The sequence below is a fragment of the Psammomys obesus genome, unplaced genomic scaffold (genome assembly GCF_907164565.1).
Source record: "Psammomys obesus unplaced genomic scaffold, mPsaObe1.curated_primary_1811, whole genome shotgun sequence".
Taxonomy (NCBI): Eukaryota; Metazoa; Chordata; class Mammalia; order Rodentia; family Muridae; genus Psammomys; species Psammomys obesus.
In genome coordinates, this window is record NW_026596051.1 from 20227183 (window position 1) to 20251467 (window position 24285).

The 24285-nt window shown below is 47.2% G+C and overlaps 1 protein-coding gene across 1 annotated transcript in view; it reads left to right on the forward strand.

Annotated features, from left to right (window-relative positions):
* Positions 1 to 24285, forward strand: part of Jakmip1 (janus kinase and microtubule interacting protein 1) — a 111527-nt gene that overhangs the window by 36864 nt on the left and 50378 nt on the right. The window contains exons 2-3 of the mRNA XM_055623741.1: positions 13805 to 14067; positions 19400 to 19894. Of these exons, the coding sequence (XP_055479716.1) occupies positions 13939 to 14067; positions 19400 to 19894 (624 nt within the window). The 5' untranslated portion in view covers positions 13805 to 13938. The remainder of the gene's footprint in view (positions 1 to 13804; positions 14068 to 19399; positions 19895 to 24285) is intronic.

Consider the following 24285-nt stretch of genomic DNA (forward strand, 5'->3'; position numbering starts at 1 on the left):
ACTGTCAATAGTGGGTATTTAAGGGTTGGCCACCTGGGCAGGGCTGGAGGCCCATGAGGCCACCATGTACCTGGAAGATTCAGGCAGAGGCCTGGGGTCAGTAAGGACAGCAGTGTGTCATCTTAGTCCTGTCATGAAAGTCTTAGGATCTTGAGAAGGACACATGAACTTGCTGAGCCCCTGTTACCCATAAGTAACAGGATAATGACACACGGCGAAGGTGCTATGGGGTTGTTTATGTCACTGTTTGTGCACAGTCTGTTGTGGACTTGCCACAGCTGGGAAGAAGGTGGCTGGATGATGGAGGCTGTTGACAACCAGGCCAGAACACCTGGACTGTGGCGGCAGATGGGGTGAAAATGATAGACTGGAAGGAATAGAGGCTTCTGGGTAAAGACCCTCTTTATATAGTCTTAGCCTTTTCTTGCTGGTTATGTGTGTGTGTTGTGTTTGTGTGTGTGTGTGCGTGTGTGTGAAAGAGAGAAAGACAGAGACAGACAGAGGACAGACAGAGACAGAGAGACAGAAAGCAACCTGAGCCCTAAGCAGAGGACAGCTGTGGAGTGGAGCTGGGGACGTGGTTGTGGAGACATCAGTACCACGTGGCTGCCGTGGGGGTGGCCAGGGCATGTCTATACAGCACACACTGCCTTTTCTCAGTGGTGTCTAGGGAAATAGATTTACAGAAAAGCCTTCTCAGAGGTGCCTTTTAATGATTTTGATTCCTACTGATGGCATCAGAGTGATTTTTTTTTTTTTTCTGGCCGAGAGGGAGGCCAGTGAGTTTCAGGAGGAAGCCAGGCAGAAGCTGAGACAGGCCCCTCCGGCTTGGGGTCTGTTCATCAATATTGGCTGGTTGAGTGTGGCAGCTGTGGCTTTGGAGGTGGGCATCTACTCCTGGAGGCAGAAACTTGCTCCATTCAGCAGACAGCCCATGGAGCTGCTGTGTCAGGCCCTGGGGGTGCAGAGGTGGACTCTTTCCTGATGCTGCCTGAGCGTCACTCAAGCACAGTGGAGGATCTTAAATAGACCACCCTAGGACCAGTACCATTCCCAGCCCCCAGCCATGGGCAGCCTACTTAATTTCTTTTTCTTTTCTTCCCTTTTATTGAAAATAGATTTTTTCCCCTCAGATAATATATATCCTGACTATGGTTTCCCCTGCCTTTATTCCTCTGAGTTCCTCCCCACATCTCCCCCTCATCCAGATCTGCCTCCTTTCTCTCTCACTGGAAGCAAACAGGATTCTAAGGGAATATAATATAATATAATATAATATAATATAATATAATATAATATAATATAATATAATATAATATATCAGAATAGAACAAAACAAACAGAAGGAAAAGAGTATAAAAAAAGACACAAGAAAGAGATACAGACACAGAGACCCACTCATTCACACATTCAGGAATCCCATAAAAACACTAAACTGGAAGCCATAATATACCTATAGGGTAACAAGAAACAAAATATATAAATAACTAGAAAGAAAATTAAGAATGAGTTTTAAAAAAGCAAACAAGCAAGTAAGCAAACAAGCCAGCCCTGTAGGACATTAGAAGACAACCTTCAAAGATGCTATTGAGTGTGTTTGCTCTTGGCCATCTAATGTGAGGCATTCAGCCTACCAAGTGAGACTCCCTTGAAGGAAACTGAATTTGTATTTGCAAGTAGTTGTCATTTGGAGATAGCTTCTCCTTTCAGTTCTAGGACCCCATTTGGTGCAGGCTCATGCAGGACCTGTGTCTACAGCCACAGTCTCTGTGAGTTCATATCTTCACAGATCCTGTTGATTCAGAGGCCCTTGTTTCCTTGGTGTCCCCCATTCCCTTGGACTATTACGCTCTTTCTGACTCCTCATCCACTGGTGTCCCTGAGCCCTGAGGGGAGAGATTTGATGGAGACATTCCATTTATAGGGCTGAGTGTTCCAAGGTCTCTCACTCTCTGCATATTGTCTGGCTGTGGGTCTCTGTACTTGTTCCCATCTGCTGCTGGAGGAAGCTTCTCTGATGATGGCTGAGCAAGGCACTGATCTGTGATTAGGTCATTAGGAGTCATCTTATTGCTACATTTTATTAGTAAAACAATAGCATTTGGTTTTATCCTAGGTCCCTGGTTTATTTACCTCAGGTTCTTGGTCAGTTAAGCAGTGTCTGGAATGGATTCCATCTCATGGAACTGGCCTTCAGTCAATCAGACACTGGTTGATTATTCCCACAAGCTTTGCGCCAGTATTGCACTAGCACATCTTACAGGCAGGACACCATTGTAGATCAAAGAGTTTGTGTCTAGGTTGGTGTTTAGGCTTTTCCTTTAGTAGCATGCTAAGTACCTTCCTGTACCAAAGATGCTAGCCTGTAGGGGTAAAGAGTCAATGCTGGCACCAGCTCAAGCTCTCCATGTTCAATGAGTTGCGTAGGCATTGTCTTTAGCAATAGGGCCTTGCCGTTAGTTTGTGGAAAGTAACCTATAGTCTTGGCAATGGCCTGGGTTGTTTGAGAGTTCCCACGGGACTTCTTTGGCCAACAACTCAGTTCAGTGCAACCCAGTTTTGTTCTGGAAGCCTTATTTGGTGACAAGGGATGTCTAGTTGAGGCTCTCTCTCCCTTATTACTTGGCAATTTCATTTAAATCACTTTCATATATGTATATATTTTAGGAAGTGTCTGCTGTATTAAGTTTCCATACTACCCCTCAAATGGCCCTTAATTTTATTTTTAGTTCACTCTCCCCATATTCCTTCCCTTGTCCCTCTCTTACCTCCCGCTTTCCACTTCTCATTACAGTCTCTCCCTATTCATCTATAACTATCTATTCTATTTTCCTTTCCAAGGAATATCTATCTGCCCTCCACCATGGTCCCTTACTCTGTACCTAACCTCTGTCTGTGGGTCTATGTTAGCTTGGTTATCATTGACTAACTTAACAGCTGATATTCAGGTTACCTCACTTAGGATTTTTTTTTCTAGTTCTATCCATTTACCTTCCAAAGTTAATGGTTTCATTTTTTAGAAGCTTATTAATATTCCATTGTGTAAATGTATCACATTTTTCTTTATCTATTCATCTGCTGAGAAACAACTAGGTTGTTTCCAGTTCTGGATGTTATGAATAGAGAGCAGTGAATGTGGTTGAGCATGTGTCTTTGTGATAAGATGAAACATTCTTTGGGAACATGCCCAAGAGTGGTATAGCTGGATCTTGAGGTAGATTAATTCCTATCTTCCCAAGGAACTGCCACACTGATTTCCATAGTGGCTGTATAACTTTGCATTCCCACCAGCAATGAATTATTCCACATCTTCTCCAGCATGAGCTGTCACTTGTTTGATTGATCTTAGCCATTCTGATGGATGTAAATTGAAATCTCAAAGTAGTTTTGATTTGCATTTTTCTGATGACTAAGGATGTTGAACATTTCTTTAAGCGTTTCTCAGCCATTTGGGTTTTCTCTTTTGAGAATTTTCTGTTTAGATCTGTACCTCATTTTAAAAATTGGGTTATTTGTTTTCTTGATATCTAGTTTTTTTGAGCTCTTTATATATTTTGGATATTAACAGTCTATCAGATGTGTAGTGGATTAAAAAAAATCTTTTCCCTTTTTGTAGGCTGTCGTTTTGTCCAAATGATGGTGTCCTTTGTCCTGCAGAAGTTTTTTGGTTTTATGAGTTTTGTGCAGGGTGATAAGTATGAATCTGTTTGTATATTCAGCCTTTAGTTCGACCAGCACCATTGTTTCGGAATAGAGATGGAAAGACAACTCAGCATGACCAGAGTAAAAATTGAGAGTCTGTGTTAAGCCAGCTGTATTGAGCCAGCTAGTGACTGCCTAGAGAGAAACACTTCTCCCAGAACAGCCTTGAATGCACATCACAGGGCGTATTTAAGGACAAAGAAAAGAAAAATTACATCCTGGTTGGCAGTTGCAGGAGGAAGCAAGCAAACAGGAGCCAAGAACATGCAGTTATCTGGGGCATTTGACCCCACCTTTCTAGTACAGGGTTGGGTGCTTTCCCATGGGACTTTTCATGGCAGGGATAGAAAAGGGGGAGTGTCAGTTTCAGTTTAAACCAGAAATGGCTCCAGCTGAGACAAGATGAAGGAATTTTTGCTCTATCGCAAATTTGTTGGAGATGTCTCCCCCCCCCCCCCCCAGTATATTTCTGGCTTTTTTTTTTAAATTAAAAACCAGTTGTCCATAGAAATGTGAATTTATGTCCCGGTGCTCAGTTCTATTCCCTTGATCAATGTCTCTGTTTTTCTGCCAGTACCATGCTGTAACTCTGTAGAAAAATTTGAGGTCAGGGATGGTGATAATTCTAGCAGTTCTTTCATGATTCCGGATTGTTTCAGAGCTCCTGGATATTTTTTTGTGTTTCCATATGAAACTGAAAATTCTCCTACTACTTTCAGCTACTAGGAGTCTATGGTGGAATTCTGAGGATCTTTTATGTATGTTATTATATCATGTGCAAACAATACTTTAATTTTCTCTTTTCCAATTTGTATCCCTTTCATTTCCTTAATTGTCTTACTGCTTTAGCTAAGACTTCAAATACTATATTGAATAGATAAGGAGAGAGTGGACAACCTTATCTTGTTACTGATTTTAGTGGATTTGCTTTGAGTTTCTCTCCATTTGACTTGATATTGACTATGGGATTTACTATAAATTGCTTTTATATTGAAGTATGTTCCTTGCATCCCTAATCTCTCCAGGACTTTTATTGTGAAGGGGTATTGAGTTTTGTCTAAGGCCTTTTCTGCATCTAATGAAATGATCATATGGCTTTTGTTTTTCAGGTTTTTTTTTTTTATATATGGTAGGTTCATTTATTGATTTGTGTATGTTAAACCATCCCTGCATTTTGGGATGAAGTCTACTTGATGATGGTGGATGATAATTTTGATGTGCCCTTAGATTTGATTTGCTCATATTTTATTGAGAAATTTTGCATCTATGTTCATAAGGGAAGCTGGTTTGCAACTCTCTTTGTTGAGTCTTTATGTGGTTTGGGTATCAGGATAACTGTGGCCTTGTAAAACAAATTAGGCAACATTCGTTTCTTCTGTTTCTGAGGTATTGGCATGAACTTTCCTTTGAAGGTCTGGTAGGATTCTACACTAAACCTGGGCTTTTGTTGCCATTGGCAGACTTTTAGTAAGTGCTTCTATTTCACTAGGGGTTATAGGTCTGTTTAAATGGCTTATCTGATCTTGGTTTAACTTTGGTAAGTGGTACCTATTGACAAAATTATCCATTTCTTTTAGGTTTTCCAAGGTTTTTAAAGTATGTTCTTATGATTCTCTTGATTTCCTCAGTGATGTCCCCTTTTCATCTCTAATTTTGTTGATTTGGATATTCTTTCTGCCCTGTAGTTTGTTAGCCTTACTGTTTTTCTCAAAGAACCAACTCTTTGTTTCGTTGATTCTTTGTGTTGTTTGTTTGTTTCTATTTTATTGGTTTCAGTCCTGAGCTTGATTATTTTTTTCCTGTCTACTCCTTTTGAGTGTGATTTCTTCTTTTTGTTTTAGCACTTTGAGGTGTGCTGCTAAGTTACCAATTTGAAATCTCTTCAAATTTTTTTTTTATGTAGTCATTTAGTGCTATAAACTTGCCTTTTAGAACTACCTTCATTGTGTCTTATAAGTTTATGTTGTATACTCATTATTCTTAGATTTAGTCTTTTCATGGTGTCCCTGATTTTCTGGATGTTTTGTGCCAAGACTTTTCTTGTTAGATTTGACATTTTCCTTGACCTGGGTATCCATTTCTTCTATGGAGTCTTAAATACCTGAGATTCTCTCTTCCATCTCTTGTATTCTATTAGTGAGGCAAGCCTTGTATTTTATCAGTGAGGTAAGCCTCACTAATAGCATAATAGAACTCAAATCGTTCCTGTTTGAGTTCCTAAGTTTTTCATTTACAGATTTCCCTCAGTTTGGGTTTTGTTTATTGATTCTATTTCTACTTTCAGGTCTTGAACTGTTTTATTCATTTCATTCCACTGTTTGTGATTATTCATATCTTCTTTAAGGACCTCTATCATATTTATGATGGCTATTTGAAGATCTTTGTTTTGTGCCTAAGCTATTTCAAGGCCTACTGTGACAGGGTTTCTGGGCTCTAGTCAGGACCTGTTGTCCTGGCTGTTATTTTTTGTCTTTTTACAATGGTGTCTAGGCATCTGGGTTTGTCATGATTATGATTCTAGGTGCTGATATTTGGTCTTGTCTGTTTTTGGGTGGATATCTTGTGTAGGAAATCTTGAAGCTGGCTCAAGACACCCCAAGACCAAGTTCTCAGAATAAAGGAGAGGGAAAGGGGGCAGGGGTAAAGGATAAAGACAGGGGATAGAGGAATTAGGGAGAGAGGACAAAGGAGAGGGGGAAGGGATATTTTCAGGAGGATGGGGAATATGACAAAGGATACTGACTCTGGTTAGAGAGTAGACAGACATGGCCAATAGGCAAATGGTGGTTTAATAGTTAAAAGAGTAAACCCTGTGTTAGGATGAGGCATTTAGTTTTAATTGGACATGTTAGTTAGGTTGAGCCAAAGGGGGCGTTTGATTTCTGGCCTTCAATACTTTGATAGCTAGATGTTGGTAGTCAGCTTTAGGAGGAGAAATTAACCAAACAAGGGAATAGACCTCGGGGGCTAGCTTTAGGAATGTAATCTAGTAGTTTTTAGCAAGGCAGAGGTAATTGGGGGAGAAAGGCAAGGTCTGGTGGAGCCATGTTTGCCATGATGGCTAGAGTCCCTTTGTTTGGTTCACCACTTTCTGTTGCTCTCTCTGGTTCTTAGGAGGGCGTGGTGGCTGGGTGTTGGTTGGTAGGAATTCCGCTAGGATCCTGCTAGGTGTGGCCACTGGGGAGTCCAGCTAAAATATGTTTCTAGGTATTGGGCACTGACACTTAGAAATGGGGGAGGGGAGTTGGGGAGGGTAGAAGGGGTTCATGGAGGGAGAAAAGCAGGGTGTTTCACCAGGAGTAGCTTAGACCCCTGGGAATAGGGGCTTAGAGTATAGAGAGGCCACAATTGTAGTCGGCTACTTATCTAGGCCTGAGACTCCAGGATTGGATTTGGAGGAGAGGAGGGAAGAGTGAAAATCTATAGCTCACCTACCTGCTTTGCTGGCCTACTTTCTTCTCTGGCAGGTGAGGTTGGCAGCTTCCCAGGGAGTTCCTGCTGGAGTTGGGGGCCGGGATAAGGGGATGAGTGAGGAGATCTGTATGATCTGCTAGAGATGGGGGCAGGGAGAGAAGGAGGTTGCAGCAGGTTGTCTTTTACAGAGCTGGGGTAAGCCTTGGGGATTGGCTTTGGAGGAGAGGAGGGAGGAGTGAAGATGTGAAGGGGTGCCCTTGCAGTTTTTGCAGGTAGCTTTTCTTCCTTTATCAAGGTGGGCTGTGGGGGATGGTAGCGGGACTCCATCTCGAAGCATTCAGAGATGTCTGAGCTCATGCACAGGCAGCACTGGCCTGCACATGGTGCCTGCCTGTCTTCTGTGATGTAGGGGAAACTGCAGTGCTTTAGGGAAGCAGCTGTGGGAACCTCTGCCTGGCTTGCTTACCTTTCATCCCCAGGGCTTGGCCTAGGGCAGGTGCTGCATGGACTTGGTGGTGTGTCCCTCTAAGAAATGTGTGTGAAACTGGCTCTGGAAGATTTAAGTACAGGCACGAGGCCGCATAGAGAGGGAGAATCATTTCCGAAATATGGAAACTGACAAGATCAAAGTATGGGTACCACCAAGGTCCACGTTTGTGAACCACGAGTTTTTCCTGGGGTTGCTTACAGGAGTATTTACAGGAGCAGGAATGACTCAAAAACAGCTCCATCAAAGCCCACCCCAGCGTGGGCGACAGCTCATGGGCACCTGTAGGCTCTTGACAGGTCGGAGAGTGTCTATTCCTGCAAGCTGCCCCGCCTCAGTCTCCCTGGGTGTCCTCACCTCGAGGAGAGAGAAGTCTCACTCAGCTGGCACATCCAGGGGTTTCCTGACACTTCTAAGCTGTTTCCTTCCTGGGCCATAAGGAACCTTCCCTGGGAAAGGCCATGGTACAGTCTGCAGACGAGATACAGGGTCGAACGAGACAGAGCGAGGGACGGCAAGAAGCAAGTCCCCTCTTGCAGTGTGGGTGTCTCTGCATCCACACTGCACCTCCCTCTGTCCTCTTTCCCTGTGCCTGGCTGATACTTGGGGACATGCTGGTGAGCTAAACTGGTAACAAATGGAGACATAGGCTCCTGATCCTCAAGCAGTGGACTGTTCCTTGATGGGCTCGCTCGCCTGTGTCTGTGTGAAGCTATGCACCGTGTAGAGACGTGATGCTCATATGTGTTTCATGCAGCCCAAGAAAAGGCCTGAAATCCTCATTTGTCTAGGAGAAACAAATGCAAAATGCCCCTCCCTGCACAGGAAGGCCTGCTGGGCAGGAGCCAGCACCAGAGACTGGAAATCAGCTGGCATCTGGGCCACGTTGCCAGGCGATGCAGTCACCCAGCACTAGGTCTGAGAAAGGTGCACCGAAGCCATCACATCATCACATGGAAACCAGTGCTCAGCTTGGAGTTTGCTGGAGGCGAGCAGCAGGTCACGTGGCAAACCCTTGAAGCTGATGGGCTCGGAAGAAAAGCAACTATTGAGCTGTTGTAGACACTAGCCAGAAAACAAACAAACAAACAAACAAACAAACAAACAAAAAACAACAAAAGGAACTGGTATTGGGACCCACTCATCTGCAAGGCTGGGGAATGTGGTCAACATTGCATTGTAAAGCAGTGTGACAGAAAGAGCCACACGGAGCCACACCCTTGCATGCACCCCTTTGCTGTGAGGCCAATATGAGGCTGCAGTATGCTTAGGGGTCGGGTCTCATTCCCCTGGCTTTCTCTTCCCTTAGCTCTTTGGTCTAAGCCTAGGCTTGAGCTTTGGATCTTCCTGCCTCAGCCTCCCAAGTATCTTGAAATTATAGGCCTGAGCCACCAAGTCTAACTATGGCCACCATTTTTTGAGTGTCTGCTTAATGCCTGGCTCTGTGCTAAGGACCAGTGATCTTCAGCAGGAGCTTGCGGCTCTGGCTGGTAATTGTCTTGATTGCAATCACTTGTTTGGGTCTCTTTTTCTTCATGCAGAAAGGATGTGTTGGCGATACTATGCCTCCAATTTATTTTAGGTAAAACATTATCATTTCATTATGGGAAATGCCTTGGAGGATATAGAGGAAGAGCAGATTAAAAACCACCTCTGTACCCCTCACAGCAGTGGGAAGGGTCCAAAAAAGAGGTTCTTAAATTGTATTCCACTGTTTCCTTATGTGGCTTGCTTCCCTGGCCTCTGCTTCCAAAGGAAGATACCATTACTGCAGTGCTGAAAGGGGACGTTTCAAAACTGACCACGAGAACAGGCTAAACCATAGGTTCCCAGGGACTGTACCAGGCTGTCCATCAGAACACCTCTGCTGGTGTTGAAGGGACCAACATTCCCTCTCCGAGTCTTTCCCCCCTCACCATTTCTCAACTCCCATGATACCAGTATGCCAAGGTATTAGGTGACAGTCTGAAATGGTTGTCAAGGGACTTCTCTGTTTTCATGGTAGCCAGCCATCCTGTGGTGGGACTTCCAGTCAAAGCTGGAATAGCTTCTGGGAGGTGGTGGTGTAATGGATTCAAGTCCAGGCTGGCTGTGGTCTGCGAACCATTGTTTGTTGCTGCCTTCCCTGAGGCAGGGGTGGCTGCTCAGTGGCCTGTGGAGATTAGGTTATCTTGCTCCGTGGAGCACTGAGCAGAATGTTTTTGTTAAAGCTGGGCACTGGCAGGGCCTACTCTGGGCTGGCACTTCCCTGCTAACATTTCATTATGTTATCTGCCAGGGTGAAGTTTCCAGGCTGGGCCTCAGGAGCAGGAGGTCCCTCCAGCAGTCTGGAGAGTGGAGATTTGAGATCAGGTGTCTGTGGGTTGTGTTCTTGAGGTATGACTTGGGTATGGCCCTTGCCTTGCAAATGGCATCATTTCTGGCCAAAGCTTCTGTTCTTAAGACAGTAAGCCTTCCTCCTGCCCCATGTGTCCTCTGCAGGGCATGTCCTGATGATCTCACCCTGAGGCCTGCAGCAGACGAGCCTGACAGGGACTCAGTCTAGCTCCTACTCAGGAGCTGTCCAATATTTTGATCTTGTAATCCTCAAAGCTTCAAATGCCACTTTGCATAAATAAGTATGTCACACCAAATAACAAAAACATGCTTAGGGCCACTTCAGAAGTTGTAGTAAATTCTGCCCTAATCATGGGTCAGAATTCATTGACTGATTCTTTATGAAACACGTTAGCAACACAAACAGCAATTAAGGAATCTCTTACTATGTTTATTTATTCATTTATTGTATGTGTATGCACACATGTGGAAGTCAGAAGACAGCTGGGAGGAGTCGCCTCTTGCCCTCCACTATGTGGGTTCCAGAGACTGAACTCAGCAAACACCCTCACCTGCTGAGGCCATCTCACAAGCCCCAAATAGCATTTTTAGAAATCCAACATTCTAACACTACACAAAGAGATGCTAATTTGATGTTCACAGGCTGAACAATGAAGGTAGGAAGGAACATAAACAACAACAACAATAACAAACAACTTTAGTTTTCCTTATTGGAACTGAGATGGAGCCAGGTTGCTCCCTGCAGCCTCAGCCTTGCATGGTGCAAAGTGTGAGTGCTGTGTGCTCAGAGCCGAGGGTGATGACATCATATGATTACGGTTTGATTCCAAGTTAAGTCTTGGGCTTCACGCACTCAGATATTATTGTTGCCAGCTTCTTCTTGGCTCCCATATGCAGTTGCGGGGCCGCAGCAGGGGGCAGAGGCCCACTGTAAAGCCACTGTGGAGCCATTGTGCTCTGGGTGGTTGAGTTAGAGCTGGTGGAGTTAGCTGGTAGCTGCTCAGTTAGTTGTTGTCCCCTATTCGTTGACTGATTTCTGTCTCCTACTCTCTGCCTTTTGTGGCTTAATGTTTCCATTTCCTTTAAGAGGAGCTCAGTTTGTTTCTCTCTCAAAACTGTCTCAGGAGCAGCACAGAATTTGTAACCTATAAGTTGTCTAAGTCTAGCTTGGATGAACAGTGTACTATAGTATCTGCATAGGAGTATGCCGTGGGGTCTGGTTTCCTCTGAAAACCCCCCCAACCATCCCCTCATCCACTCCTCCTCATCCATTCTGTCTCCCTTGTGTCATGTGTCCCGCTCCCAGCTTGTCCCTAAGTTACAAGCACCCAGCACACTCTTCTTTCTGCTCCAGCAAACTGGTGTGTGTCAAATTAGGTAAGAGTGAAAAGTGTTCGTTTTTAGTGTGCTTACTTATTCCCTCTCAAGAGCTCTTTCCATTTTTATGTAGATCATAGTTTTAGAACATTTTGTGTTTTCTATTTGTTCAGCTGTTCAGTCTGAGGTCTTTTTGTTTGTTTTTGTTTTAGAGTGTCTTACTATGTGTCCCTGACTGGCCCAGAACACTCTGTGGCCTACTCTGGCCTGAAACTCAGTCCTCTGCCTGTCAAGTGCTGGGGTTAAAGGCGTGCACTATATAACCGGGAAGACTGAGTTTCTGACCTACAGGTCATTGTGCCTCTCTCTGGAGCATTTCTCTTAGCCATCTTAAAAGGGGACGTCTGCGTATCTTGGCTGACTTTGTTTTTTGTTTTTTTGTTTGTCTTGAGTTTATAGTCTCTGAAGTATAATTTCACAGGTGACCGAATTGCAGGTTGACTTTCCCCTCGAAACACTGTTTTGCTCCGTTGTTTTTTTTGTTTTTGTTTTTGTTTTTGTTTTTGTTTTTTTGTTTTTTCTCACATCATTTCTGCAGAGACATCTGCTAAATTCTTATCCTTGTTTCTCTATAGCCAAGATATTTCCCTTTGGTCTTGTTTTAGGATTTTCTTTTCCTTCATCTCTGATCGCCTGCTGCTCGCATATGATATACTCAACTGCAAATATAGTTTGCAGATCTGTGATTTGGTGTCTGTTAGTTGGGGAAGACTACACACATGACTTCAAATAGTCCTGTGGTCCTTTCTCTCATTCTTCCATTTCCACCTGTGTTGGAAAGTTTTATATCAATATGACACAAGCTAGAGTCCTTTTAGAAGAAGGGACCACAATTGAGACAATGTCCCCAGCAGACTAGCTTATGAGGATGCCAGTAAGCAAGCCCTTTCCCCATGGCCTTTTCATCAGCTCCTGCCTCCAGGTTCTTGCCCTGTTTGAGTTCCTGCCCTGATTTCCATCAGTGATGAAGTGTGATTGTGGAAGTGTTAGCTGAAATAAGCTGAAGTTCCTCCTCAAGTTGTTTTTATTGTATTTGATCACAGCTATCAACCTAGCAAAATTCACTGCTTTCTCAACGTTTTGCTATTAAAACTACCCCTCAGTCCTTGGATTGTCTGGTCCCTTTCTCCATTTGTTTTCCATTGCTTTTCGGTTTGAAGACACTATGTTAGCATCTGTGAGCTCATGGATGGACTCTATACATTATCAGCGCACATGTGAGCTCATAGACTCTTCAGCTCTGCAGTCCCGCACAGAGCACGTGAAGTCTTGTCTCAGTTCTCCTTCGGTGTTTTTCACTTGGACATCTCGTTATCCTTTCCTGGATTTTTCATCTCTGCTTACAGACCATCTGTTCTTCCATGCTGTCTGCTTTTTTTCCTCCGAGGCTCTTTGCACGTTATTCAGAATTACTTTAAAGTCTAAGTCTGGGCCTAATCTTTGATGTTTTTGCCTTTAGTATACCATGTATTGTTTTATTGGGAGCTGGGTCTGTTGCAAAAGGAACTGGGGCTGGTACTTGGGGAGCTGGTCTCTGCTTTGGCTCTCTGTGGGGCATCAGTTTGCCCAAGGACCTCAGTTCTCTGATGGATCTAATACATTTCCTTATTTTCATCTTGTTTACCTTTCTCTGGATCCCAGGTTTCTCCTGTGTTGGACTAAATCATTTCTCTTGATATCTTCTCTTCCTTCCTTCCTTCCTCCTTCATCCCCTTTCATGTATCATCCCCACCTTCACTGCGCATCACTTTAGCCCTGTGGCCATGTGGCAGGTAATGGTATTCCCCTCCCTGGAATTTCTCTTGTTTTGGGGGTAGGAGGAGGGGTATAGCCTGGGCCCTTGGTGGCAAAGTATGGCATCCCAGAATCTGCCCATTCAGAGACCTCACTTGCTTGTCCTGTGTTACCTTTGGACATAGTAAGATGGTAAGGCCAGTACCAGTTTCTGTTATGAGCTGTGTAACCTGGCACTTGGTTGGTGTGTGCCTCAGTTTCTTCATCTGTAACATGGATGACATAATTTGCCTGGTACAGGAGGAATAATGAACTATGAGGCTGAGTCATCCATTTCAGAGTGTGACACTGACCTTGCTCCAGAGTTACTGGCATGTCGGGGGGCGGGCCGTGCACATTACCTCATATCCTCTGCCATGTGCTTTAGCTTCTTGGGTGAGACCCTGGGATGCCTTTAGAAACTGCACCCATGTGCTGAGCCCTCAAGAGGCCAGAACTGGAGCAGAGCTACACAGTGTGTTCCTCTGGGGCCATAATATGGGAGTTGTTTGGAGATGCTGTTCAGGACCCAAGGATAGTGAGACTCTGCCCATAACATCTCCCAGGTGACTCTAAGGTAGCTCCGGTGAGCTACAATAGGTCAGGCTTGTGAGTGGTACACCTTCTGAGGGTGAGGCAAGTGTGTAGCCTGGGGTTCTCAGGCTAGGGGTACACTTACTATGTGCCTGCTCAGTTTCTTTTCTCCACACACAGAATCGCAAGTGATGGTGTATACAGTGGATGAGTGGGGTCCTGCACGACTGTTTGGCGCAGCGGAGCTGGTAGCTGTGCTTGCTGGCGGCCGGGCGTGAACCTCAGGACCTCGACGTCTCACTCCAAGAGGAAACATGTCTAAAAAGGGCCGTGGCAAGGGTGAGAAGCCTGAGACGGAGACGGACTCTGTGCAGATGGCCAATGAAGAGCTACGTGCCAAGCTGACCAACATCCAGATTGAGTTCCAGCAGGAGAAGAGCAAGGTGGGGTGGGGCCCTTGGTGTTACCCCAGGCTGGGCCGTGAGCACTGGGCTGTGAAGGGTGTAATCCCAGGGTCTGAGCCTCAGCTGCCTCTTTGAGAACAGGAGGCAGCTGTGACAGTTTTCTATCACATGCTGCCTGTGACCTTGATGGGTCAGCTTCCCTTTCCTGCAAGATGGAGGTGACAGCAGGGGTTATGGGCAAGTCCTCTGTGAAGAGCCTAGGTCTGCCATGGGAGCTTTCTCACCCTTGTAGGGCATGTGTGAGCTTTGGAGCCTGTTAGGACAGTACCTGGCTGGGGAAAACAGTCAAGACACAGCTCTGATGTCGACCAGGACTGTCAGGGCTCTCCAGCTTTCTGGTTCATAGACCTGGTGGCCTCCCTCTTCACTTCAGCCAGACTGGCTTCCTGGTCTTGGTGATGTCACTGCCTTAAGTCACCGGTGAGTGACTTAAAGTCTCCCAACCCTTGTTCCGAGCTGGTAGGTGGTGACGTACTAGACCAAGGCTGTCCTAAACGTCTGATATAACAGCTACAGGAGAAAGCACCAGTGACATAGACTTGGCTGTGGCTGTGGTTGTGACATGGGAAGGTCTAAGGTTCCTCAGGGCAGGGCAGATCCCTGGGGATCTGGTCACATCATCTTTACAGTCAGAACCAGAGGGCAGTTAGTATGAGCCAGGGCTCAGCTTGCTTTCTCCATTTTTATGCAGTCCTGGGCAGCCCACCCAGGGTGCGCCCCAGTGCAGAAGGGTGTTCCTGTATCATTTAACATAATTAAGATAATCCCCCGACATGCCCAGAAGCCCATCTTTCAGGTGGTTCTAACGCCTGCCAGGTCGACTGTTAATGCTAAACAGTGCAGATGGGATCTGGACCCCATTTAATGTCCTCATTTTATACTAATCTCCTCATTACAGATCCGTTCTAAAGCCGTTCTAACACCCCAATGTTCAAAACTTTAGCTTGTCTGTTTTGTGAGACATAACTGGGCCCTCACACCAGGTTAGCCGTGGTCTAGCAGGTGCTATAAATATAGAAGACAGACCTATGGGAGTCTCCTGTCACTAGGCTGCCTTCAGCTCTGGGACTTGTGGGGGACTCCACCTGGCCATCTCCTGGCTGCTGTCTCTTTCAAGTCACTCCCTATGGTCTCCACTGGGCTTTGCCTGTCCAATTACTGGGACAAGTTTTGTTCTCAGAGTGCTTAGTAGATCATCACCTCCCCCCACCCCCCAACATGCATGAAAAGCACAAAAGTGAACTTTGCAATTTCATTTAGGAGCCATTGACTACCATATCACACTAACCAGTGAGGTCATGTTAATGGTGTTCTTATGTTAGCAGAGGACAGGTGTTAAAAGCTTTAGGGTGAGAAGGGAATGCAGGGCAAGTGTTCCTCCTATCATTCATTCAGTGAGGGCCCTGTCCATACAGCTTGCTGTGAGCTGGGTGACCTGCGTTTGCAGGAAGTGACAGAGAAGCAGCCCTTCCCCTTCCCTGGGGGTGTAGAGACATACAGGAGCTAGAGTTGCCGTAGTCTTTGGCGTGCTGGGGTTTCACACCTGCAGGGCAAGCTGGTCCTGTGAAGGCTTCTCGAGACCATCTCAGAGCTGGCCCCAGGGGTTTTGCTGGCTGGGGAGGAAGCAGATACACACAGCCTCAAGTGTTCAACAGCCCCCATGAACAACCCAAGTGTCAGTTGGAGACAGGGTAGATGGGTGTCTGGCTGGCAGGGTAGAATTATAAGCCTCAAAATGCCCGGAGTCTGAGGTAATGTCAGGAGAGCAGAGAAATCACAGCAACCAGTCCATACTGTCCACCCTGAGGCCGGCACCAGCCTTGGGCAGCAGAAGTGAATCAGACCTTGACCCTATCCTCAAGGGGTCAAATGGCCTTGCTCCCAGGCCTTGGGTGTCGGCACCCAGGGCTCTTCCAGTAGCTGCTATTACAGCTCTTAGGCCTTGGATGTTGGGACCCTTAGATCTTTGGGCTTGACATTTCCCTGAAACTCTGCAAGCAGCAAGGAACTGCAGTCTCTGGCCTTTGGCTTTTGAAACATGCCACCCTCTGCTGCATTCTCTGTGCTTCCACTGTCCCGAGCTGTCTCCTGCCTCAGCTCCCTACAGTCTTTGCTCAGTCACTCTCTGTGACTCTGCTGCCTTCTTGATGTGGTGCTGCCTCCGCCTCTGCTGCTACCCTTACCTGCTCATTCTGCCCTGCCCATGGGTGAAGCTTACTGTGGACAAGACTTCTCAGGAGAACCTCTTATAACACCAGGGGGAAGCCTAGGAGGGTGTGTCACTCTGGGTCAAATCCTGGAGGGGGTGTGGCAGGGAATGGCATGCAAATGTGGTATTAATAATTTCTACCAATCATAACACAACTTTCAGTTCTACTGAGGTCCAATTGCAGGCTTTGCACTGTATCAGTAGCATGCTTTTTTTGTGTAAGGGAAGTGCCCTACTCCAGTGAGACAGCTGCAGGGTGAGCCAGGCCCTCTAGAGTTCACAAAGCCCCAAAGGCTGAGGCCCCCTGTGTTAGCTGCTCTTCTCAGTGCTGAGACCACAAAGATTCTGACAGGAAGAGCCTCAGGGCGGAGAGCTCTTTATGGAGGGCAGGTTTATTGTGACCCACCTTTCCAGAGGACTCATCCATCATGGCAGGGGAGGCCGGCCAGAGCAGAGCTGACAGTTCATGCCGGGGAAGTGGAAAAAGAAGGCTTGCTGGAACCTAGCTGGTGTTCTCCCTTTTCCTCTTCTTCCATGTGGCCCCCAGCCCATAGGATGGTGCCCCCCAGCTGCAGGGTGGGTCTTTCCTTTTAGGCAATTTTCTCCAGAGAATCCTCATCTCCAGGATGAGTCTAAAACTGGTCAAGTTGATGGTGACGTCTACCCTCTGTCAGTTTGACACACAGACACCTCCCTTTAAGCCATAACATTTCCTCCTGGACCCCAAAGGCTTGTCCGTGCCCATCTCATAGTGCAAAATACATTCAGTCTATGTCCACGGCTTCCCCCAAACCTTAACACTTCCAACACTGCTGAGACTCAAGACTCATCTTAGCTATGAACTCTTGTAAAAATACAACAAACCCTACATGTTCCCAAAATAAAATGGACCAAATCTATTTTATTGGTCCTATGAAAGGAGCTGTGAGAACAGAACAAAACAGACTGAATCTCTGAAGGCCAACCATGAAACCCTGTAGCTTCATGTCTAGCACAGAGTCTCAGTGTGGGCTCTGGGGGGCCTTGGGCAGTCCCACCCGCATGGCCTTGTCATCTGTAGCCCACATGAGCTGTGTCCTGGGCTGGCTTCCCTTGTTACCTATAGCCTTTCTCTTCAGGTGTCTCACATTCATGGCCTCTCCAGCCTCCTGTTACCTGATTTGTGGCATGGGGTTCACACATCGCCAGCCTAGCGGTTCCTTAAAGAGACTCTCGTCTTGCTACACACTGCCTGCCACCCAGATTTTCCTTAAAAAAGTGGGTAGACACCCACCGTGCCACTCTTGTGTTCTACATGCCTGTAAGACCAACATCATAGGGCTGTGCCAAGGTCTGCTTCCAGTTTGAGGAGACCTGGAGCCATGGCTACAGTAGCCTCTCAGTGCCTGGGCAGCTGAACCCGGGAAAGCGCTTCCTTTCACAGCCAAGTGTGAGGAGGTTCCCCAGCTCCCTGGTCTTTTCCAGGGAAACAAAGACTTCTCCCCTCATGTAATTCTCTCTGGAAACGCTCTCACTGTCATATCTAGATGTGTTCCTCACCATCTCTGAGATGGTTCTAAACCCCGGGAGACTGACAGGGAGGCCCTAGCATCATGCAGTCGTCTGAGGCAGATCCAGCTGGAACAGGACCTGACTCAGCTGCAGTGTTCCTTGTGTTTGGACTGTTTGAGTCTTGATATCTTGGCACTAAGGTCACCGGGAGGACTACCAGCCCTGGGGCAGGTGACCAGTGATAACTGGCACCACGTGCTGTTTCTGTGCTTGCATGGGATGTCAGGAGATACTGGTCTCATGCCTCTGCCTCAGGGCAGCTATTTTGCATCTTTTCTGCTAAAGGACGGATATGCCAGTACTGAGATGATGTCACAAAACTTATCTAAAATTAATTTCCCCCAGTAGGCTATAAATCATGTGGTCTAGGGGAAACATTGCAATTTTTTTTTTTTTTTTTGGAAGGCTGGTCCACCAAAAGTAGTTTGTCTCAGTGTTTTGGCACCCACTGTTTCAAGATCACACAGGGAGTGTGAGGGCTCTTGTGTAGTGTGTACCCTGGGATATTTGGATTATTGAAGAAATCACTTCAGAGGTGCATTTACTACAGGCCATGCAGGAAGTTTGCAGAGCAGACTGGCGTGTTTGTTGGCAGCCTGGCATGGGCTGAGCACAGGTCCTGGGGCCAAGTGTCCCTGAGAGGCTCGCCTTGCGCGCGCGCGCGCACACACACACACACACACACACACACACACACACATACGGGCGGGGGAGAGAGAGGAGAGAACAAACTGTTGATACAGGGGCAATCTGGGTCCCTCTTTGGGATTCTTAGTCTCATTAATAAAAGAATTTAAGAACAAACACAAATGGAAGCACAAGGACGGTTTTATTAAAGTTTAAAAGAAAAACCCTGGGGCAGGTGAGCTGTAAACTTCAGCTGCTGCCAGGAGGAGGAGAATGGAGGCGGGAAGGGGAAAAGCCGTGCTGGTGTGGAGTCACGCGGCTGACAGCCACATGGTGGGGAGGGGAGCTGAAAACATTTGAGGAGGGTGGACAGACTGCTGTCCCTACAGGGTTGACATCCAAGAACTTCTGCACTAGGGGCGGGGATTCTGGGAAGGAGAACTGCAGTATCTCATTACAAAACTGATTATTCTGTCCATCTCTTCAGCGTGGCTTAAGGTGAGCCCACCTTCCTAGAGGCGGCGGCAGCCCCACGGTAAAGATAAGTCTCCGCCCTACCACCTCTGGTGGCTCTGTTCTCTCTGACTCTAGTTCCCTGCCCTGGGGGCACTAGAAACACTTCAGTGTTTAGACTCCTCTCCGGCCTTGGTGAGAGACGGTTTCTGTCCTGTTTGTCTCCAGTTTCTTGTCTTTTCCTCACACGGTTGAGAACTGAAAGGTGTTCAAGGTTTGGCACTCCAGGCAAAATTTTTAAACTCCGTGGGAAGGAGGATCTGGGACGGGGTTGGGGTGGAGAGCAGGGCTGTGGGAGTGGCCTGCGGGGGAACTAGAAAGTGGAGACTTGGAGCGTGTGGGGCTGAGGCTACCCCTGGGGGCTCTGACCCAGTGCTCTGACCCTAACCCCTGCCCTTGTTCTGGCTGCAGGTGGGCAAGCTGCGGGAGCGTCTGCAGGAGGCCAAGCTGGAGCGCGAGCAAGAGCAGCGGCGCCACACGGCCTATATCTCGGAACTCAAGGCCAAGCTACATGAGGAGAAGACGAAGGAGCTGCAGGCGCTGCGCGAGGCGCTTATCAGGCAGCACGAACAGGAGGCAGCGCGGACCGCCAAGATCAAGGAGGGCGAGCTGCAGCGGCTGCAGGCCACGCTGAATGTGCTGCGCGATGGCGCCGCAGACAAAGTCAAGACCGCGTTGCTGGCCGAGGCGCGCGAGGAGGCGCGCAGGACCTTTGATGGCGAGCGCCAGCGGCTGCAGCAGGAGATCCTGGAGCTGAAGGCGGCGCGCAAACAGGCCGAGGAGGCACTCAGCAACTGCATGCAGGCGGACAAGGCCAAGGCTGCCGACCTGCGCGCCGCGTACCAGGCGCACCAAGATGAGGTGCACCGCATCAAGCGGGAGTGTGAGCGTGACATCCGCAGACTGGTACGTGATGTCTCTCTCCACAGCACCCCTTTCCTCAGGCACGTGCGGTTTATGTGCTCCAGGCAGGCACGGTTGAAGGTCCTGGGGCGTCCACAAAGTCCTGGCTGTACCTCGGGCGGTAGCAGGTTTAGGAGGGTAGGTCTCTCCTTGGGTATGGTTCTGAGCAGATCTGCAAACTGTCAGGAGCAGTTTGCTGGTCTCTATAGTGGGGATTGTGGATGGGGGCTGAGGTGCTTTACGTAAGAGAGGACCTTGCTGCAAAGTCAAGGCTGGAGGTTCAGCCCTTTCTTCACCCGGACTGAGAGTGGGCTTTATATTTGGGTAAGACCCAACCAAACCTGCAACATGCAGAGAAAGGTAAAGTGAAAAAAAAAAAAAAATCGGGAAATATTTAAAGTGGGAGTGGGGTGAGAGCTTTTAAGTTTAGATGATCCGCATTCCCAAGGGTAGGAGGAGGCCTCCCTGGCCCAGTGGCAGTCACCACCAGCCCTAACCTGTGTTCTAGTGTGAGCAAGTGGCGGTTGCTTCCCCGGGTATTGGCCCCAATAGGGGTTAAGAGAGGAGTGGGGCTTTGAGCCATGTCAGCGGTGACAGGAAGGGGCAGTCCCCAGATTGGGCCAGCTCGCCCTGGTGAGCTTCGTCTCCCATCTAAGTACTAACCAGGCCCCACACTGTGCTCAGCTTCTGAGATCAGACGAAACTGGCACCTTCAGAATAGCATGGCCATAGACTGGTAATATTCTTCTTAGTCATTGTAGAGATTTGGAAGGCCAGTGGGGGCCTGCGAAGGCATAGTGCCACCTCCCACAGTCCTGCTAGATACAGGAGACAGTGTGCTGTACTTGTATGGGACTGTGATAAGCAGCTGTGTGACCCTCAAGACCCTGGGCAAGGGAGGGGCCTAGGACAGAGATGTAAGTTGAATTAATTAATTATTAAAAAAAAAAAAAAAAGACCCTGGGCAGCCTGTGGCAGGGTGGAACAGCATACTAACACCTCAGCTAGCTGAGATTCTCAGACTGCATGAAACATTGATGTTTAGGAGAACCACCTTAAAGGCAGAGGGCTGAGTTAGGTGGACTGTGAAGAGGCAGGGAGATGCGCCATGCTCACAGTATAGATGAAGGAAAGAGTGGCCATTAAATCACAGGGGCCAGGGGCAATGGCGAAGGGAGTGCTGCCCCTGAAGACACCTGGGTAATAAAGAGCAACAGGTGAGCCGTGCTTAGAGGAAGTGGCGGGCATTCCCAGTGTGATCAACGCGGTAGCGCAGAGTGTCCCTGGGCAGGGAATTAAGCCTGTAGCTCCTGGTAGTTCCACATGAAAGAAGAGCCTAGGCCTGGTGCCCTCACAGGAAAGTCTTTCAAACAGTTAAGGAGGAAATAACGAATCCTAGTTGCATTAGTTCCTGGGCTGGGTGCTATGATCAAACACCTGGCAGGAAGCCCCTTAAGGGAGGAAGGACTCGTTTTGTCTCACAGTTTGAGGGTTCAGGCCTTCCCGGTGGGGAAGGCATGGCGGCAGGAGTGGGAGGCAGCTGCTCACACTGCATTTGAAGTCAGGAAACAGGGAGAGATGGAGACTGGCCCTCAGTTAGCTTCTCTTTGCTCAGTCCAGGATCCCCACCTGTGGGGTGTTACTGGCCACCACTAGGGTGGAGCTCCCTGCCTCAGTGTAACTTCTGGAAACCCCCTCACAGACACATCCAGAGGTGTGTCTATTAGGTGATTTTAATCCTGTCAAGTTAATAAAGATTAACCCACACAGGTGCAAATTCTTTGAGAAAGTAGAGGACTAGGAAGGTATTCAAAGCCCTTACGTTGCCAACACAACCCCCATTTTAAAGCCAGTGATGTGTGAAGAATTAGGCAGGGAGTGTTATCACTTAAGAACATAGCTACAAAAATACTAATTCAGTATTAATGAAGAAAGACCAGGGCTATATGGGAAGCTTAATAAATCCTGGGCCAGGTTGAGTTAACTATGAAAATATAAAGATTGGCTTGGTGTTTACTGTTAAATCCAGAAAGCATGCATGCTTGCTTGATTGGTTGTGTTTTCAGGCAGCCCCACTGTGTAGCCTTGACTGGCCTGGAGCTTGCTGTATAGACCAAGCTGGCCTCAAACTCTTAGAGATCCATTCATACAGGCCACCGCATGCAGCCTGAGTAGACTTTACTCTGGCAGGCAGTGTAATCAAGGATCAAGCCCTATGTGGCCATTTTCCTTTCTATTTTTTTTTTTCTAGACAGGTTTTCTCTGTATAGCCTTGGCCATCCTGGACCTTGCTCTGTAGACCAGGCTGGCCTCGAACTCAGAGATCCGCCTGCCTCTGCCTCCTGAGCGCTGGGATTAAAGGCATGCACCACCATTGCCCTGCTCTATGAGGCCATTTTCATGGATGCATTCTAAGCTTTCAAAATTTATCTTCTTGTCATACTCTTAGCATATCTGGATTAAAATGGACTTGCTCTAATCTGATAAATTGTTCTTTTGAAATCCGTTGACGTTTGTCATCAGATGAACTAGTTAAGGTTTCCTGCTCAAGTTCAGGACCAGAACAAAGGGCTGTTGCCACCTCTTCTGGTCAGTATTGCTCTGAGGGGTGGTGCAAGAGGATGACAGGATGAGGATGGGACACACAGCACAGGGACAGTGTAAGTTCTAAAGGTTGGAAGAAGGAGAACCTAGTTATATGTAAACGCAGAGGTGCTGCTGCTGGAGTCCAGGGCTTGCCTAGTTCCCCCAGTCTGTTTCTTAGCACAAACTGGGTGATGATGGTTCTAAAAGTGAGAAAGCCAAGGTACCACCGGGTTCTATGTCCGGGGAATGCCCAGCCCCTGCTCCCAAGATAGCACCTTCATAGCCATGTCCTCACAATGGATGGCACAGAACAGCAAGAAGGAGGCGTACAATGGCCTCAGCCTCTCCTACAAGGTCATTTATCTCATGATTTCTCAGAACTAACAATCACATTTGTGCAAAGTCTGATACAAAGTATACACAAAATACCTTCTGTTTCTGTTTACTAGCAATAGAGTGCTGGAAAGGGAAAAGCTTTGAAAGAGCAGGAAAAAGGCTTCAGGAACAATTGTAAGGCAGGTTTTGTAGGAGTTCTACCAGGCTATTCACCAAACTTTGCTGAGAAGTGTTAAAGTAGAGCCAAGTAAATGGTTTCTGTTGATAGGAATGTTGATGAAGGTAAATGCAGCTTTCCAGAATCCAAGTTACCAGACTATTGTGAGAATTTTCCTGTGTGTGTGTGTGTGTGTGTGTGTGTGTATAGCTATGGGGGGATGACTAAGCATTGTCTTACCCTGTTGGGGGTTGATCTGGTGCTATGTATTCTAACGCTAATTTCTGGCACCCAGGATATGGTTGCCACTAAGATCTGGTTTCCACCCAGACGAGTACATTCTCATATGCAGGAGTCCTTGTTGTGTAACTTTGCTCTACCTAATTTATAGTGAACTGGTTATTAAAATAGCTAGAAGCCTGTAATGGGGCAGAGGAGAAGTAGGTAGAACTTAGGTTCCCTAAGTAGGCAGGGCTTGGGTTCAGAGAGACCAAGAGACTGGGAGGGGAGACAGGAAGCAAATGATGTAGTAGGAGGAGAGGAAGCCAGAGAAAAGGAAGTCGCCTTGGGGCAGCAAGGACCATGAGCACATGGCCATGAGGGCTGGCCTGATGGAACAGAAGAAACCCAGGCAGGGACAATTAGGACAAGTAACTTGGGGTGTGTAGCTGGGAAATAGCAAAAATAGCTTAGGGGGTTGATATCTGCGTAGTTACTGTGCTTTAAAACTCCTATAACCCAAACGGTGTCTGTCTTAATTTGGGAACTAGGTAAGGTAGAGAAGCCCTCTCCAGTCTAATATATATTTGCCAACATTACCCCATCCTCATTAGACAGATCAGTTGATTCCCCAGAGTTCATCCAGGTGAGCCAATGAGTTGAGCTGTGGCAAGAGTGTGAGTAACTGTGACTCAGCTGCATTGGAGGATTTGTACCCCACCTTGATGATGGCTTCCCCATGCCAGTACAGATGAAGCCCTTCTCATTTGCTCTCCCCCAAAACTTGTGTGCTGTAGCTCTTCCCTGAGGCCCTAAAACCAAGTTCTAGCAGGACAGAATTGCATGCAACTGGGAGTAGTGGCAGGATTGTCTGTGCCCCTCCCATGTGAGGATGTCAGTGGATAAGGCTGGCTGTGATGAACTTTTGTGAGCGGACATGGTGGACATTACGAAGATGGTGTTTCTGTTTGGAGGGTAGTGCTGTGCAGCATGGACATTGGCAAGCAGATTCTAAGTTAGAGCTAAACATATAAAGGGTCTGGAAAGACTGTGTGTGTGTGTGTGTGTGTGTGTGTGTGTGTGTGTGTGTGTGTGT